The sequence below is a fragment of the Oxyura jamaicensis genome, chromosome 3 (assembly GCF_011077185.1).
Source record: "Oxyura jamaicensis isolate SHBP4307 breed ruddy duck chromosome 3, BPBGC_Ojam_1.0, whole genome shotgun sequence".
Lineage (NCBI taxonomy): Eukaryota > Metazoa > Chordata > Aves > Anseriformes > Anatidae > Oxyura > Oxyura jamaicensis.
This window is the reverse complement of record NC_048895.1, coordinates 73,241,062-73,260,674: the sequence shown is the minus strand read 5'-3', so window position 1 is coordinate 73,260,674 and position 19,613 is coordinate 73,241,062. Positions and strand designations below refer to the sequence as shown.

At 37.9% G+C, this 19,613-nt stretch overlaps 1 protein-coding gene across 3 annotated transcripts in view; it reads right to left on the bottom strand.

Moving 5' to 3' along the window:
- HACE1 (HECT domain and ankyrin repeat containing E3 ubiquitin protein ligase 1) overlaps positions 1-15,092 on the bottom strand; it is a 50,781-nt gene extending 35,689 nt beyond the window's left edge. The window contains exons 1-8 of one of the 3 annotated variants that reach the window (XM_035321838.1): positions 14,889-15,092; positions 11,930-11,984; positions 10,712-10,801; positions 8,985-9,089; positions 6,289-6,364; positions 5,890-6,021; positions 4,779-4,861; positions 1,951-2,047 (exon numbers count right to left, since the gene is read on the bottom strand). In XM_035321838.1, coding sequence (XP_035177729.1) covers positions 1,951-2,047; positions 4,779-4,861; positions 5,890-6,021; positions 6,289-6,364; positions 8,985-9,089; positions 10,712-10,801; positions 11,930-11,984; positions 14,889-14,964 — 714 coding nt within the window. In that variant the 5' untranslated portion in view covers positions 14,965-15,092. Of the gene's footprint in view, positions 1-1,950; positions 2,048-4,778; positions 4,862-5,889; positions 6,022-6,288; positions 6,365-8,984; positions 9,090-10,643; positions 10,802-11,929; positions 11,985-14,888 lie in introns of those variants that run through there. The other 2 variants (XM_035321839.1, XM_035321841.1) reach the window with 2 other exon arrangements.
- Positions 15,093-19,613: the final 4,521 nt, after the last annotated feature.

Here is a 19,613-nt window from a genome sequence, read left to right as displayed (position 1 = left end):
AAGAATTAATGAATTTCAGCTCTTCAAATGAAAAGTTATACCCCATTGACAAGAAATATATGAATCTATAATCTCATTCTTCCACAAGCACGCATCTACTCTGAAAAGCAAACCCATAAAGAAATAATAACATCATTGATATAAAAGGAAAGAAAACATTTTCTCCCTTTTCACTCAGTATCACAAGCTTGTCTTGACAGGATGATCTTGAACACACTATTATCATCACAACAAAACAGCAAACACCAGGTGTCACTACTCACAGCTTAAAAAAAGAAAAACAGAATCTTGATGTATGAAGTGGTTCCCATCTCTCTAGTTCCCTAGGGATCATAAAACTAAAGACTAAAGAAGATGTTTGAAACTCTGATCACAAAAAAAAAAATAAGAATAGTACCATTAAGTACATACTGTTATACTTTCTTACAGGTCTGTCACTGCAGGAAGCCTCAAAATTGAGCAGACTTCATGTGGTTTTATGGTAATGGTAAGTCATTACGGCATAATGAAGCAAAAAACTAACTCTGAGCTTCATAGCAGAGACAGTAGTGAGACAGTGTAGTGACCTGGTACTTCTGAACAATTTTCAGACACAAATAAATATACCTCATTTATTTTTGATGCCATACATTGCTGATGCCATACATAAAGGTCTGGGTTATAGAAGGCAGGAGCAAGAGATCTCCTCAAACAAACCTCACAATTTTCACGAGATCTTCTCTTTAGAAAATGATCACTTAAAGTGCAATTGGATCTACTGCCCAAGTGTTCTGGGTCAGAAGAAGCACTTCCTGCTCATTAAGAATAGCTTTATTTAAGGACTTTACTTAAAGTCCTTAACTTTAACTTAACACATCTTCAAGGACTTTCCTCTCAAATGAGTTGCATGTTTCCCATCTCTTTCCTGCATAAGCCTGTCCAGTAGGAATATGATAGCAGATACACCTACAATTGACTCTCACGCCACACTCACATTAAGAGATTTTTACAGGACAGTGCAATGTCAGAATTCCTTAAGCCTTGGAAACAAATGCAGATGCACAAAATCACAGAATCAACATATAATTAGTTACCTTGCACACTACAGGATAATCAAGACTAGAAATAAACAAATTCAAAACTGTTACTTTAACAAAGGTGCATTATCTTTATTTTTCATTAAGTGTCGTGCTTTGTTGTTTTTTTCTTTTTTTAAAAAAAAAATCCAGTTTATAGTTTTCTAGTCTTCTGACTACTAGCAAAGGTTTCAAAACCTTCCTTCCTTTCACTACATACTATTTATGCAGTAACCTAATTTGATTCTTCAGAAAACTATGGAAGTATTCCCCCCCAAAAAAGAAAAAGACACTAACAAGCAGTATAAACAATACTTTTGTATCAAGCCAAAAGCATACAGCAGTAGAAAATGCCTACAGCTTCGTTCTTTTTCATCATCCAGATATGGCATTTGGAATACCTTTGAAAATTGAGAGAGGCAGCACCATGTAAGTTTTGTTTCTGTTTTATAAATAGTATCTCTTTGAGAGAAAAGAAAACGTATTATTTGAGGTAATAAAACTCACTCCTTTCAGAACGCCTTTACCTCTTACCTGTTAAGATTTAAGCACACAAGCACCTAAACAGAATCTATTACCATTAGACCAGACCAAAGATTCCAAACTTTCTAGTCAAACAGATTTCCACAAACTTTGTTTCTTGTGATCTCCAATCCTGCAAAGTCTTCAAAGATGTTAATGATACCCCACTAAAGACCTTTGCATCAAGTACCAACTGGGAACCTGCAAAAACATTATTTGCAATTTAATTTAAAAAAAAAAAAAAAATTGCAATACAGTTTTACCAAAGGACTATCATCTTTCTTCAGCCTTAAACAAAAAAGATAACACTAATCAACTGACATTGTAGTAACTGATAGAAGTTCACAGGGAAAAAAAGTATTGGTATAAATACCTGTACACAAAGATCTAGTGGAGTAATGCCATTTTTGTCTGGTAAGTATTTGGCTCCTCTCATCAGAAGAATTTGTGCAGTGTCCCTCTGACCATGGCTATCCAAAAAAGAGAAGAAAGTGAGTTAATACAGCACTTTTGTTCTATTATGAGTGGTAAGTTCAGTTTTATTGCATCTAACCAATACAATCAACATAAACTAGGAGGAAACAAATAGCTATGTGGTACCAAACTGCAGAAACACAAGACAGAAAATAACGCTGCTCACATTCCTGCTACTACCCTTCCCAACCAGTGTGGAAGCACAGTGCAAAAAAAGTCCCTTTATGCAACTAGAGTCATCCTCATCATTCAGAAGAGAATAATCTTTTCCTAGCCTCATAAATATCTATGAGTCACATTTCCTGCACAAAAAGAATGCTTTTTCAATTCAAAACCCTGGTTTACTTCAGAGAAAGTTTTATTTGCTATATGAGATCTTTGCTCACTCCTACCAGATTGGGGGGAGGAGGGGAAAATGAGAAAGGCTAATTATTAATCTATTATCTGGTTGTGCTTTAATGAACAAGTCTTACTAATGCTTTACTGATATTGATAAAACATATTTTGCACAAGAGAGAGAACCAAGAGTGATCTATTGAACTTATTTATTTTTCTAACCAACATGAATGTTTCGTCTAGCCTTTAAAAGTGAAGAGTGATGATTTTTACTTTTCTATTCAGAGTCTATTTCATAGTGTTACTGGTCTCTGTATATGGTATATAGGACAGTTACGTCTCCTCAAGTAATGAATTTCATAAACAACTATCATAAACATCACTGGCTACAAAAAATTACTACCAACGATTATTTATATCCTTCAGCACTTTGTGTATTACTTCCCATAGCCTTTTTTATTCATTTTCATCGGTGGAAAAAAAGAAGTATCACTGATTAGATTTTGACTTAAAAACATATTGAAAGTCTAGTTGACTGGTGCCTTCAACAATATTTAGTGCACGTATAACAAAATGTAATACAGAAGTATCTAATGGGTAAAAGACCAGTACAAGAGACAGCAGTTAAAGCTACAGATTAAAGTTTTTCTATGAAGTTTTAGGTCAAGAGCTATTTCACAGCATGCCTCTTACAGAAATGTGTATTTATATTTGCTGTGATGGAATAAACCAAGACTGTGATAACAGCTGAGGAAAGGCAGAAGAAAAGCAACAACTAACAGTTGATGAGGAAGGGATAACTTTATTGGTCACTCTATAGCCCCCAGCTGAGCTCTCTTCTTCCATGTCTTTGCAGATCAGGGAGCCAACAGGTTATTCTAACATACTGCTTTGCCCCAGCACTATTGCTCAAGAATCAGCTACCAGATCTCACCTAGGAGCTAAGACTAATCGCCTTATGAAGCAACTCCTCACTGTAAGCCTCTTTAGAGGCAGCCCATCCACTTAATGCCTCAAAAAAGTGTTAGAGTCAGACTCTGAGCACCAACACCCTTTCTCCAACCACTTAACCAACCACTGCTGTCACCATCTGCTCACCCTGTTACCTGGGTCCTTTCTTCCTGGGTGGCAGCAGCATCAACTGGCACTTCTGACAATGAGGCATGTCTACTTCTACAATGCGCCCTGTCCACTCCACCCTTCCAGCTGCTCCTGTTCATTTCTAAAAGAATATCACCACTGGACTGGTGATGTATTCACTTCTCATGGAAAAGCTCCAAGCAAGGTTGCTTGCTTCTTTTAAAGTGGGTGCCATTACCAGTCCCTGAAGGAAATACCAAGGTGTTCAATTAGCTAGCAGCTATTTATTGTCCGCTTTCCTCCTTCTCAACTGTCAAGAGTCAGCATACTCTAACTCCAGAGACCAAGGCTCCCACAGTGTAACTCTTGGCAGGCCACCAGGTCCATCCATTTCTCCTCTTGTTTATATTAACATTTAATAAGTGAACTATTTAACCTATAACCAAAGCACAGGGATTACAGAACTGCAAATATTCTTACAAATAGCAGAAATGCTCCAATTAGAACATGAAGTCATTTATCATATGTGATTAGTTTTGAAATAAAACTGAACAGTGAACAAAGCAGAATCGATGAAGGCGACAATATAATTTCAATCCAACACTACAATCTGATGGTATATATGCTCATTTCATGTACACTATAATATCATAATACACATTATCAAATAGCCAAAACCACCTTACAAAAACCTCCACTTCCGGAAAGTGATGAATGTAGCTATCATTAGCTTAATTACTCCTATGTCTTAACCTATGAGGTCTTCCCACAAAAGAAAAAAATATAATTTAGATGACATCTTTAAAATGTCTCTAGAGTAATCTATCTGCCTAGCAGACTGGTATCTATGAATGGCCTGGGAAGGTTATCAGTGCTTAGCCGCCCGCAAGAACTGCATGCGAATATTGACCCAGTACAAAAAGCTACTCAAATTACTTCCATAAAATACACTGATTTTTAAAAGCTGTTGAAAAGAAAAAATAACTTAAAATAACTTAAAATAACTTAAGCTGGTAGATCTCATTTTTTTCAGAAAAAAAAAAGTTCAGTAGTCATTGATTTATCACTCGGGCCGTAACATGCACAGCTACGTGTTGAAGAAGTCTGTTAGAAAGAGGTAGATAAGCCTGCAGTACTAAGATAAGCACTTAGATATAGCTCCAAACCCCATTCAAACACAAGTCAAGATTAAATACAAACCAGCTTTTATGTTTCCTAATTTCTGTGCCTTCACTGTTTTTGCAGGGAAAAAAAAACACACACAACACAATTTCACTTCTAGCATAGTATTCAGATGTTAAGAATACATACCTGCAAGCAAAATAGAGTGGAGTTGCCCCTGACACATTGGGCCTGTTTATATCTGCACCGCTGTCCAGCAAACACTGCACTGTCTGTAACAGAAGAAAATACCAGCATTACAAAGTCTAATGGCTTGCAACTAGTTAGCATCACGCATGTCTCATTACATTGAAGTATTTAATTTCCAGTAATGTATACCAGCTAATCCCAAAGACCCCTGGAACTACCAGCACTTCAAAACAAAACAAAAAAAAAAAAAAATACTTTTTGAACAGAAGTAAACCTCAAGATAATGACAGACATGAACAGGTTTATCACAACCTTAAGTTTTAAACACACAGAAGTAAAAAGGAAGTATCTAAAATATGAAAATATTGAGTAGACTATCAAACAACTTTTGCTGTATTCTGTTCACGTCTACAGATATCAGTTTCTCAAAATTTGGTCTTCCAAAGTCAAGATCTGCAACAGAAATGAGCTGAGTAAAGACAATTTTGCAAACTGTAAGTAGTTCCAGAGACAATACTTCAAGATCAAGACTCTACACGGCTGTAACACAGTTCAAGTACAGCATCCAGACCTTTAGTCTAAGGATACATACTCAGCCCTAAAGCAAGGCCAGGACTAACACTTAGATTTCATTTATTGATCTATGTGGATATATGTGAACTTGTTTACTTCTCATTTTAAATAGATTCAACTCTGTGAATTTCTTATTCGGAGAAAAAAAAAAAGTGTGTTTTTTTTTCAGTTGAAAAGCTCAGAATAGCTAGTACAATTCTGAATCATTACAAAGGACAAGAAAAATTTTGAAGTTTTTAACATTGTATCAAAAACTGCAGTCAACAAGGTAATAATACTACTACAGAACACCTTAGCTATGGATAGCAAGTTACTTAAACTCTCATGAACAGTAACAACAATCACCACTGTAAGAATGAGTTATTCCCATAGATGGGTACACAGTCAATACTAAGAGAAACAACAGAATTCTTCACATTTCTAACCATCACCATATGCATGACTACCTTGAAGTTAAAAAAAAAAAAAAAAAAAAAAACACTGAAGCACTTTCCTATTCTTTATGCCTTTAATGAGTTAATAAACTTTAGAAACTTACTGTCTTGTGTCCGTTTTGACAAGCTACGTGAAGGGCTGTCTGTCCCATCGCATCTTCAACATCTACATTACTGACATGCTGCACAAGATCATGAAGCAATTCTGTTCGTCCATTGACAGCCAACCAGTGAATCTAAGGTCAAAATGATACATTTCCTTAAGCACCGATGCAAGTATTTCAAAAATAAGATTTTAAAATGGACTGCATTATTGTCAAGATATTCACAAATAGAAGCTTTGTATATCATACACTTAAATACTTTGATCACCTTTTGATTCTTAGGAGAACTGGACACAGCAGCTTTATTTAGTTACATGTAAGATGGCTAAAGCCTAAGAAATCACAATCTTCAATTTCTGTGTTCATTTCAAGATCACCGTGAGAACTAATAGTACTTACTGCAGTCAAGCCTTCATTATTACAAATGTTGACATCTGCACTGTATTCCAGCAGCTTGCTCATACATTTCTTCTGGCTATAAACAAAATAAAACATTACAATTGAGCCACGCAAAATCATTTAGAGACCAAATTCTTCCTAAGGTCCACTCACTCAATCTAATTCATCACTGTAAAAGCCACAGCAGGTAGTTTTACTTTATAAAGACTATGGTACTGAACATCTGAAAGGGAGAAGTGATTATCAATAGCACTAGAGATTCACACAAGAAGTGTAACATATGACAGCAAGGGACAAAAAACTGTGCAGCTTAATGTTTTTGTCAAAAGTGTAGAAGTACTCAACTACCACTCTAAGAGCTTCAGTTCAGTATGAACCACACTCTCGAGACAAGACACTGGAGTTCAGCTAATGGAAATCCATAAAGTTCATCATCATCTGTACACTTCAGTGAACACGTTTACAGTATACCACTAAATTATTATTTAATGAGATGCTCATTGTAACACTATGTAAATCTTTGGCAAGTACACAAACTGCCTTAATGAAAGGAGGAGTGTTTTTCCTATGTCATGTTTTGTTGGTCTTTTACTGCTCTCTAATGTTCTAAGAGTTTAACCCTTAATAGCGTATTCTCACTCCTTTTTATTTAGTACCTCTCACAGTTTTCTCATGTTTCTCTTCCACATAACTGTCTCCTGTGTCTATTTCTGCATTTCATTATGTGCCCCTTGGCCATTTCCTACTTTCTCCTACAGATACTCCTCCTGTGTACTAAACACTACCTCCCCCTCACCTGCAGTACCAGCTATAATACAATTCCATTACTCCTAACATACAGGTACTCTAAAAACAGAAAAAAGAAAACTATTACCATGTGTGCTTCCACATACTATAGGCTGAGAATTATATTAAAAGATTTAAAAAAAAAAAAAAAAAAAAGGCTTAGTAATTTTGACAAGTTTTACTGCAAGGGAATTTCACGTGTTACCAAAAATACACTTTAAGAAATTTTTCTAAAGATTGGAGAGATGAACCTGAGAGAACCTGGTTCACTTCCAGCACTGCAAAACTTTACTTTCAAAATTACACAAAACAATTACACAATGGGGAGACAGTTTATTCAGGCTAATGTTATTTTCTCACAAGAAATGAGAAAAGAATCTTTAATAAGGCAAAACAAGAAGTTGACATTTTTCACAAAAAGCAATTAGAGATAACAGTTAAGGCACATTCCAACATCACTAAGTGTTCTAATGCCATTAAAAACACTTTCCACAGTAAACAGTGGATTACCTCCCCTGAAAAGCATTTTATTAAACATTGTCTCTTTTCATATGTGATCTCTTATACAATTAACCTATACCAAACAATATCAGTAGCTGCTTCAGCTGACAAACTGCTCAAACTATGATACTTTATTCCTACATTGGTTTGCAGCAGAGGTATACTCTAAATATGAGCTAAGGGACTCAAGCTAGACTATGTCAAATTCAGTATACTTCTAGAAGGAGTTTACAGTTTCTGTGCTACCATTTGTCAACAGTAAGAATCTCTCAGTGACTTTTTTTCCCTTAAATTATGTATGCAACTAAAATTTTGAGAAAGGCTGAATACTTATTCTTCCACCTCTGTTCTATTTTGCCTACATTCACCAAGTCATCCGAGAAATAGCAACGTAATAGGACTATTTGTGGAAAGCTTTGCAAGTGAGAAGTATCCTAGATGTGAGATAAAGGTATAGGTAACACTCCAAATCACAAATAACTTACAAAGGAAGAAAACAGATGGTGGGTGCTGTAAGAGTGCTGAACTGTACATGCCACTATAGATCCTAAGTTGCTAAATATTATTTTCAAAAGGAACATAAATCAAGTCCTAGAACTATCTGCTGTACTGAAGATAATATTGAAGACCACCTTCCACCACCAACTTCTGTAATGATGTTTTCCTGCACCTCTAATTCTTTTGTACTGGGCTTCATGTTTAAATTGTATTCCATTCCTTTGCCAGTGATCAGGTCGACTGCTTGTCATATACACTAACAACTTGCACATACTACCCTGATTCATGAGAAGTGTTATTTTCCTGTAACACTGGTGATGTCTCATAGGAGCCTTTACAACTTGGAACAAAGGCACAACAATTACAAAAGAGAAAGTAAATCATTTTTACTCTAAAACTCTTTTTTTTTTTAGACACAGCAGTGTAACTGAAGCTCATAACCAAATACAAAAAAGTGTTTGCTTACTTCACCCTGCTTAATATTGTTTGTGCAAACTTTGTATTCCTTGCCTTGCAGTAAAACCTTCCTTGAAGACATTAACTGAGCAAAAACTTGGAATCTCTGAACCCTTCAAACCCCTTACAGTATCATCTTTGAAATCTTTCCTTACTTAGCTAAGAGGACCATAAATGCACTCAATTTGACTACTGTTGTAATGATCATAGAGATGTTAAGTAACTAAGAACCTGCTTAAAAGAAAGCAGTAAAATGCCTGACACTGAAACTGGCACTTCTGACAGTTTCTTGAATATTAAAGTAAGGATTTTAACCTTTGAGTTCCCTGTTTGCCATCCCTATTTTCAAGGGTGAAAGCCAAAGTGTTTTATTGAACCATGCAAAAATATTACAGAACATGGCAGCTCAAGTGCATTATGTACAACACCTATTTAAGTTTTCAAGATTTTCTTACCCATTCCTTGCTGCTAAATGCAGAGGTGTGCATCCTGAAATGTCCTGATAGTTTGGATTCGCTCCTTTTTTTAATAGTAGAACAAGGCATTCAACTGACCCACAGCTAAGAACAAGATAACAAGGATATTTACAAACCAAATTTATATCAATATAAAAACAGTAGCACTATGTGCAGATTGTAATCAGCTAAAACTCTTAACACTAAACGGTTTTTACACCTTCATACTTCAAGTTACACAAAGCTAAAGGAAAGATCCTTAAATACAGTGAGAACTGACTGATCGTAACTTGTATAAATGAATTCATGATAGCCTTTAGTGACTTTAAAATCCAACAGTCAATCTTTAAGACTATCAGTTATTTAAAATGTAAGTGAAAATGTGCTTTATCCCTTCAATGTTTTGTTTGCAATTTCCTCACGTCTCCTTCATCTTTCATCTATTCACAGGACTGAACTTGCCATTAAATACTAATTCCAATATCATTTTTTTCTTACACTTCAGCATCTGAAAGTTGCAATTGGAAGTTTAAATATCAAAAAAAAGTTTAAATATGAGAAAAAAATCTAAAACTCATGCACGTATTTCTTTGCTATTCAATTTGAATCTGTAACTCTTTTTTACTTTTCGTAACAGGACAGCTCCTCCGGACAATCGATGTCACTAAGAATATAGAAAATTTGGAATATACATTTATTTCACTTCTGAACAAGAAGAGCTGAGTAGGAGGATAAATGTATAATATTTTTGTATTTGCCCTGACCAGTTCATCTACTGTTACTGGTCTCCTAAATGACAGAACCACTAAACACCAACACAAAGAAACTGCAGCCTAACAGTACAATAAGTTGCAAAAATGGCATCTTGATGATCTCTGAATGATCCAATAGACAGGCAAGATAAAGGAGAATCCACAAACAGCATAACATAATTTGTTGGGTTTTGTGATCAACAGATCTAACATTTCAAAGAAACTTTTAAGACACATGCAAAAATTTGCTTGCGTATTTTAAGCGCTTCTTTCAGTAAATTTTATAAAACAAGCATGTCAGAGATGGAAAGCTTGGGAAAAATAGTTCTTAAACAGTCTGCTTAGAAAGCCAGAACTTCTAACTTTATTGTGCCCAAATGCCTGCTATTTATATGCAATACCACTACCTTTTTTTTTTTGAACATTTAAAGCAGGACCCAAGTACAATGCATTTTTTCATTAAAGTTTAGTTTTTGCAATGGCCTTTCAGGAAACTATTTGGTTCATTTCTGTTAAGGATGTTAATCCAATTGTTTCTTGGTGATTAATATTTATCACATAGAAGAGCTACATAAATAATAAATCCAGGTCACACATTTGAAACTTGCATGCAAGTCCTTTATCTCAGATAAATATTATTTAAAAATACATTAGAAGAGAATGACCAATTTATCTCCCCTTCTGTTACAGTCACATGAATAAATTTGGAATGGCTGCTTCCCAGTGAGAAAGGAAAAAAGTATCCACCAAGGTGCTAGAATTCACTAGAATTTGGAAAGCCATTTGATGTCATGTGTAACACCTGCCCTCTCAATAGAGAGACTTTTCTTGGTAAAAAGAACCAAAAAAAAATCAAAAGTAGTGTGAAAACAAATGTTAACTGATACTACAGAGTTTTCCAGCTTACATTGGTGCCTTAGATTTGTGGTATTACTTTCATTGTTAACTTCTGGTCTGGACTCTAATAAGTCTTACTTTGCTGCAATATGAAGCAAACTTCTCTTCACACGTCCAAATGCATAATTCACATCAAATTTTGAATTTGATAGCAGCTCTGAGACAGACCTTCAAAAAGAGATACAAAACGTTAATAAAAAAATAGCTCACAACATCCAAAGTATTTACTGCAACTTGTACACAAGCACTCTACTTCTTACGTGATCACAATTTGTTTCTCTTTCAACCGATTTCTGAAGAAGAGTTCCAAAAGCTTTGTAAGCATCTGCACGTTAACACTTTTACTCTTCCACTTCTGACTTGTACATAAACAAATGAACTGTGACACTGGGCAAAAGCTTCACATGTAAACTACTTACCATTACACTGGATGGCCAAATCATGTCTTTGCAGACACAAAACAAACTAACGCTAGCTTTGGTTTGAAAATCTACGAACCCACATCTTCCTTCTTAAATCAACACAGGCATCCTACCCAGATATCTAGCAGATTTCCTAAACATAAAGTTCAGAAGGAAGACTTGTACACGAGATCACTGTGATCATGTAGGAAGACTCATGATATGGTAATAGGATAAGAAATTCAAATAAAACCCTTCAAGCCCTAATAATTAGTTAAGATAAAATATCTCAAAATAAGTCAGACTACAAGTGAACCAGTCATTCCAACCTCCAGCAATGAGCTGATCACATAATTTAAAACCTACGCACACGATATCATGTAGAACAAATGTTTATCCTGATTAGATAAGCAATTTACATTTTCAGCAGGAGGCACACTACCTGCTTGCCTACAACCAGTGGTAGCACCACTTCGCTGGCACTGCACAGCACCCAAGTTCCAAACACACTGAGGACAACTGAGTAAGAGAAACACCTGCTCATCTGAGGAATCCCAGATGTATCGTGTATCAACCTCATTGTCTACACGAGACTAACAGCTTTTACATCAAAAAATACACACATGGAGCTACAACCTAGTTACAAAACAATCTTTTTCTTATCCAAGCACAAATTCCTCTCTATGCATCAATAGAATAAATCCCTGTTCCAGTCTAAGGTATAAAATAAAACATACTTCTCAGGTAAGGATTCACTGGGATGCACGCAGTCAGCTACAGAAGACATCTCAATTCAGCAGCAGAAAACCTGAGAGAGTGCTCTAATAGCTGCAGCAAACACGCTGTTTTCCATGACCTTAAAACAAAAAACTAGGAAATGTAAATGAGTTCTCACCTGTGCTGGTCAGCCATCACCATTGGCATTAGCGTATAGACAGCAGTTTCATTATCTGTAAAGAAATTAAATTACTCCGTTAACATAAAGGAATCTTTAATGCAAAATAAGTTCATCTAGCAACAATAATGCACTTTTTAAAGCATCCATTGTTCAATAACTCATTCTTATTACATAGGTTAAAGCTACCAAAAGTTACGTTATACAGAAAAATACTCCATACTTAGAAGAGGTAACGAACATGACTGTAATACATGAAATTTTAACATGCTTCTCTCTTTTACAAAGTAATAATTACAGAATTTTCAATACAGAATGCTTTCCATCAATTCTTTTAATTGTTAATTCTGTTTATTAAGTTAAAGTATTTAAGGAATGTGCATTAACCAAAATAGAACACATTTATTTTTAAAAGAAGGAAATTTCCTGTGTCCCAAGGTGACTAAAAAACTCACAGGAATAATGACTGTGGAAAAGTAATTTCTTTAATCTAGGTTAGTCCATAACCATTCATATTTTTTGTCTCTCAGCTTGAATACCTGAATAAAATATATTTGTATTACACTTGTAATCTGTTTCATATTCCATGTTTGAACGCAATGAAAAAAGGCCAGGACACAATCATGCAGATCAGTGACAGAAATAGACTGAAATGAACGATACTGAATGATACTAGAAATAGAATGATACTGTCTCTGTCAGTATTACCACTTCATAAAGTGTACATTCTGTACAATTTTGTACAGAGCTAATTAAAAGGGTTTGGGGACTAAGGAGCTTGTGTGTTTATTTTTGGTAAATATTATCCCTATTCATAAGCAAAACTTCTAGTGTGATGTACTTTACTTTGAGTCACAAGGGAGAGAAAAAGCACTATATGCCTCATGAACTTAGAGAGTTCCTTTTTTAGGTTGTTTGCATCTCAAGTCATGAATACCTAAGAGCCTAAGACTTGCAACTTCAGGTGGCAAGGCCTAGGTTTCAGGCACTGAGAAATCTCTGTCCAGAAATCTCTGTCGAGCTCTTGAGTGCCTAGAGAACGTCTGCTTAAGTATACTTCAGGAGAATGATGAAAAAACAAATGCTATGTCACATTGGCAAGGTTAGCTCAGTGTATTCACTGGCATCTGACTCTGGAGATGCTTCACTGAAGAAAAAAAAAATCACTTGAAATTTCATCATCCAGAATCCTGCCCTGCCAAGATGCACATATTATTTCATAACAGGCAGTGGCTTGAATTTGGCAGAGATCACAATCTCAAAGAAGTGTCTGCATCATCCATATAACAAACTTCCTAATGGCTAGAGAACATGCAAAGGAAGCTAAATAACTGGATTTAGCACCTTCAGCGCAAGCAAGTTCAAAGATACCTCTTCATTTCCTAAGAGAGCACTACTTAGCTTAAGGATGGAGAGCAGAAGTTACATTCTCATCCTTCCAATTAAAGTTATTCAAAAAATCATAATTGAAGAGTCCAGACATGGCACACAGGAAGCCACCAAACCGCATGCCGTAACAGACCAGGAGTGACATTTACTAAGCAGATCACGTCAGTACACATTTGGAGCAAAACACTACATCCCAAACCCACTTTCACAAGAGTTGTTTTTCAAGAACTGTTTGGGCAGGCCTGCACGAACCCAGGGAACAGCCAAGTGAAAAGAGAAGAGATCTAATAAGGAGTACTCAGAGCCTGATAGCACTGAACAGAGGTTTACTTGGAACGTAATTTGGACCTTTAGTGCCTGAAATCCATCTATCTCCTTATTTTGGTCCAGCCATGGTTTGTTTCATGTAGTTCCTAGAGAATAAGTAGTGCAGAAGGAACTTCAGCCCTACAAGACAAGAGAATTATCTGTTTTGAAGGTCACAGGGTTTGCACTTACACTGTGGCCGACGTAATTACCTCTGAAGAGTAAGATAGTAACGCCCAAAACAGGAAGAAAACTTCCAAACCCAAATTCAGCATGAAATTTGCCTGCACTAGTACAGGAGTAAATTTAAAGCAGTTCCAACTGGCTTAAGTTGTTTTAAGCATTATTTGTATTGCCATCATCAATTAGTTGAGCTGGTGCTTCTATGTTATCCCTGGAAATCTGAACTTATATTAAGAATTCTCACTGCTGCTATTCAAGGGTTTATGAGAAGTGGCAAAATCCATCCAAAAAGTGCCTGTCATTCTGGGTTATGCATGAGTAACCGCACAGCGGGCATCAAGGGGACGAGGGCAGGGCACAGCAGCCAGGCCAGGAAGTCCCAACACAGAAAGCATGGAGAAAAGAGTGAATTATTCCTTCCCGTCCAACGCTGGAAACAAAAGCTGGCAGGCTCATCTGCAGAAACAAGTCCCTGAAGGAAGTACAGTGTCAGGACATGACTCACGAGAACAGAAGCTCTGCACTTCCAAAAGCTTTCACAGGGGTAGCCTACAGCCGGGCGCAGCTGGAAGACTGAACTATTTGTCCCAAGAGCCTGCAGCTGTTTTTCCAAGTCCACCCTGGTACGGGGCCGCATGACAAGTTTGGAGCCACCACAGGGAGGCTGTTACTGGTGGCAGCGACTTGGGGCACCCTTTCAGACGAAACTCAGCGTCAGACAAAGAAGAGATCTGTCATCGCCAGCGAGCCAGCACCTAACCCAGGACCTAAATCCCGGCTGAAAGCAGAGGCCCGGTGCCACAGAGCATCGGCTGCCCGGGACCCATGGCAAAGCGGGGCACCGCTGGCCTCGGCGGGCAGTGGGGATGGGGAGAGGAAGGGGAAATGGGGAAATGGCCCCTGTTAGTTCAGAACGAGAACTCCCCGGAGGGAGCCGGCTCCCGTTCTCCCGAGTCACGTCTCCGGGCTCAGCCCCACGGGGCGCCCAGCAGCCCCCCGCCACAGCAGCCGGGCTCCAGGCTCCGGTGCCCGGGCTGCGGGCAGCGAGAGGCGGCCGCTCCCTTCCCCTTCCTCCTCCTACCGTCCGGCAGCTCCACGGTGCGGGCGCGGCGCAGGGACCTGGTGAGGCGGTTGAGCTGCTCCATGGCTCTCTCCATCCTCGGAGCCGCCGCCGACAGCCCCCCGCCGCCGCCCCGCCGCCCTCAGCCCATGGCGGCGGTGCCGGTGCCGGCGCCCAGGCTGCCCGGGCCGCTGCCGGCCCCCGACCCTCTGCGCATGCGGGCCGGGGCACGCAGGGAAATGGCGGCGCGGGGAGGGCCGCGGGGATGGGGGGCGCTGAGGGGAGGGTGGCGGTGGGGTTGGATTCGTTATCCCTCCTGAAGTAAACAGGGGGAAAGGGAGATCTAGGAGCTGCGACTTTAAAAACCGGTATTTAATGCTGTCATTAATGCAGACCAAGACATAAGAAGCAATAAACAAGCGTGCATAAGTTACTGTGTCTTCCTTTTTAATTTCAGTTGTCGCCGCCAGCTGCGACGACAGATAAACAGCGGGGAAAACAAGTCCGTGTAACTTCGGTCCCTGCAGAAGTGCCAGAACAAACTGCTTGTGGGCACCGGAGCCTCCACAGGGAAACACCCCTGCAGCATGAGTCCCGTCAGTAACAGGCAGTGGCACTTCATCCCTGTACTTTATTTTTGGCATTACAATACCGGTTATCAAATGTGCAGAAGCATTAAAAGTTAAGCATTTCGCCCGTAATAATGCTTCAGGTGTTATTTAATGTCATCTTGACAAACAAAGGAGGTATGTGTTACGTGAAAATGCAATGACCTAACATAAATTATATTAAAAGGTGGGATAATCATACCCCAACAAGTTGTTATTAATGACTAACTTCCATATGCAAGGAAGTGTATGGGAATCCACAAGGATCTATCATCTGATTCTGTGTAATTTTTTTTTGTTTCATTCTGCACAATGTTTCATTAAGGTAATGGAGCAAAATACCCTTGTTAGATGTTCCAGTGACTCCACCATGGTAAGTTTGAGAAAAAAACCTCTAGGAATTGAAAAAGGTTCAGAATGTGTAGTAAAGACAGCCAGACGTGGATTGGCTCCCATGTAATGATAACTGAGTTAGAACTCTACTAGCTGGAGAAAAAAAATAATAATAACGAGTGAACGAGTGGCAGAAAGGAAATGGGGATCTATTGTTTATTCTCTCCCTGCAGTTGGACAAAAGGGGATGCTGAACAAAACTTGTGGGAATTGGTTTCAAAAGCAAACAAAAATAAATAGTACAGTTACAGTTCTTGCCAAATGTTGTGCTAACTGCTGAAAACTGGTATAAGCGACGCTGGAGAAGGTCATGAAATGAGATTTCACAGAAGGCAATGAAACACATAAAAGCCATACCTGTCTCAGGAGGCCCTAACTGTCCCCAGACAGTTTGTAGCTTAGATGTAGCTTTGATGTTATTATTTCATAATAACATCATAATATTATAATGATTAGAAATTATAACAATATAATTTCATAATATCTGTAGTGGTAAAATAGCCTTCTACTGGTTAGCATTACATGAAATATTGTAGTAGCCTAGAAATGATTGGGTATACTGTGATATCTAGTTCTGTGTGCCAAATTTAAAAGCTGTGTCCTGCATCAATAAGATCCCATCTCAAACTAATTCATATTAGGCTTGTGGTGGTTCAACTCCAGTCTACTCTAAAAAATTATCAGATTGTCAGTCCCTTTATCAGATTCATTTTTCACAGATTTTTAAAAGGTAATTGGGATGTTGATTGTGCAGACAAGACTTGTGAATTGAATACACCCTGATAATCAATGAAAGTTTGTACTTCCTAGAGATATGTCTTAGTTTACAGATATCAGATGAAAACAGGGTGGTTGTTTAAATTCTGAAGATGGCCTTCAAAAAAAGAGGCAGATCAGAAAAAAAAAAAAAAACCTGAAGGTTCAGGCTTAGGAAAACAAGTTGCTATCTCAACAAATTATCTCTAAAAAACAAACAAACAACAAAAAAAAAAAATCACACAAACATATAATGACATTGCCTGGTCTTCAAAAAGCTTCTAGCTACCCGGATGACAGCCTGAACTCTTCTGGCAGGTTGTGGAAGCTGAAGATACAAGATGCAGATCAGAGATAGGTGATACAGGTTATGAGGTATGTGAGATTGTGAGATAGTAAAAAAGTGAGTTAATGAAAAACAAATCCACCTCTGATGGAAGTGTCTCTGGATCTAAGACTTTAAGAAGTATAGTTCTATATTAAAGTAATATATGGATTATACACAATATTAGCAGTGACTGCATAAGGAAAGTATAAGTAACTGTAGTGCAAATCTCTCTAAAATGTGATAACAGGACTATCTGCTCTAGGCACACTATTATTTTCAGAATTAGACATGAACTAAATATGAAGATTTAACTTATGTTTTATTCTCCAATTAACTCGATTACAGGCATTCATGATGCAGGATGCAGAGACTATAAGGAGTATCTGTTTTAATTCTTAAGTGCAATGGGCATCTCTTGAAAGTCTGAGTATTTGAAGGAGAAAAGCAAGACAAAGTTAATTACGCCGTGTACTGTTGTTTAATGTTTACTCAAATGTAATTAATAAATAAAGGTCGGACTGTTAAAAGGATTCTCTAATGCAGTGGAAAACTACAAGTTTTGGCTGGAAGTATTATTATTTCATGGTCTGGTAATCAAGCCAAAACATCCAGGAGATGCTTCAGCAAGGGAATGTCACAACCACAACAGTTCTCAATTATTACTGTAAAATCAGTACAGTCTCAGTTCTTTGAGAAGTGCTTACAGTGGGGCATAGGCAGTGCTCAGGATGCTGCTGTGCTGCCCTGTTCTAGAATATGTAATCTATAATCTATACCTCAGGGCTCACACTGACACCAACTGGCACAGCAATTTCCCTAGCGCAATTAGTTGTCCTAAAGCGCCCTGTGAACACAAAGGTAGCACTTCAACTTCAGTTCCCACTACTTTAATACCTCAGTGATGTCTGCTAGAAATCTTTCACACATACACAGAGGCTCAAGAATTGTTTTATTATTATAATTATTATTTCACCAACTCTATTCCCATTTTCTAATATGTTCTCTATTTTTCACTGCAAAGTTCTTGGTATATTGCCAGGATTCATACACAGAGAGAGAGGGAAAAAAAAAAAAAAATCAAAACCAGGGACTGAAAACTATGTGACGTAACGTCCTGTGATTTAAGCAGAATCTCAGAAGCCTGGCATGTCAGCATTGTTTTCTAGACAGTTTGAGAAGTATCTCAACATGTAAACATCCAGGAAAACAACGTAAGATACAGGAAGGAAGAAAGGAAAAGATGACCACTCTAGAGATTACTGGGAAATGAATTAGCAGAAAAATTATACATATATTGAATACTGTGGACACGTGTCTGGTTCGGCACAACCTGCCTCAGCAGGAAGGTTTTATTCCCTCTGAGAAGTTACAAAGAAGCAAGAAGAATGGTCAGTTACGTGGAATGGCCTGTCTGGGAGAAACTGCAAACAAGTCTAGGACGCTTTCATGTGAAAAGAGTAGGCTCAAGTGGACATGATAAAGATATCTTATACAGCATGGAGAAGTGGACTAGGAAATGAAGTTCACAGGCAACAAGCTTAAAAGAAACGAACTGTGGAGGCCAGTGTGTCAAGTGGATTCCAATGAAGATTAAGCAGTTCATGGAGTGCTGTGCCATCAGCAGAATTTTTTCCCAATGGGTTTTGGTGCAATCTGACTCAGTCACTGAACTGCAGGCTTCCACAAATGGGAGTGGAAACCAGGAAAAGAATTACACTGCACACAGCTTGTTCCATAAACTCCATCAGAGAACATGAGGGTCCATAGGAGAACATATTCATCCATCACTCATCATGGTTGGACACAAGAAGCCAAGACAGAACCATGATCTTACACAACATGAAGGTTCCCACCTAGAATACTCTTTGCTCTCATCTGGTGTTTTTAAATCCACATCGGTGTTTTTCCTGTCCTCCACAGACAAGCAAATGTGCCTATTGTTGTGTTCTAGAAACAATACTTTGTCCCTCCCTTGTTCATAGGGTTCAGGCACTTGGGTCTTGCTGCACTTTCCTCCTTCTTCCCTTCCATGCCTGCATGACATCGTTGCCAGGACAATATTCACCTGCGATACTTGTACAGAGCAGTTTCTCTAAGTGTGGAGGCTTAAGTATTAAATGAAAAACAAGTCCTGTGCACACTTTTTAGAGCACAAAAATTAAATTATTTTTTTTAAAATACTATGTGAGAAATGTGTTTTGTTTTGCTGCAAATACTTCATGGAGTAGAGGAGCCCTTTCAACAAGTATGTTACCCCAGCTTGACTTTATCAGGTTTCTTCTGGCCAAGAGAGATGATGGAACAAGCAATAGGATATAAAAGAGGTGTCATCATGTTATTCATGGAATTGAAATCCATCCCATGACACAGACTACCTCTCCTGGTCCAAAACATGTTGTAATTGTCCTTTTCTCTTTCTTATTTAATTGGTATTAAAAAGGACCGACTACAGAATGTCTTAATGCTTAAGTGTTTCTTAGAAGAAGAATCACATGGGAGTTCTTTCTAAGTAAAATAAACAGTATAAGGCAATTTTACCCTCAGTCTTATTCTGTAGGCAAGTCAGCAACACCGATCGTTCAGCTTTGCCAAAGGCTGCTGATGGTGCTAATAGAAACAAACAGTATTAGCGTGTGTGCCATTAAATGGTGATGATGTGGT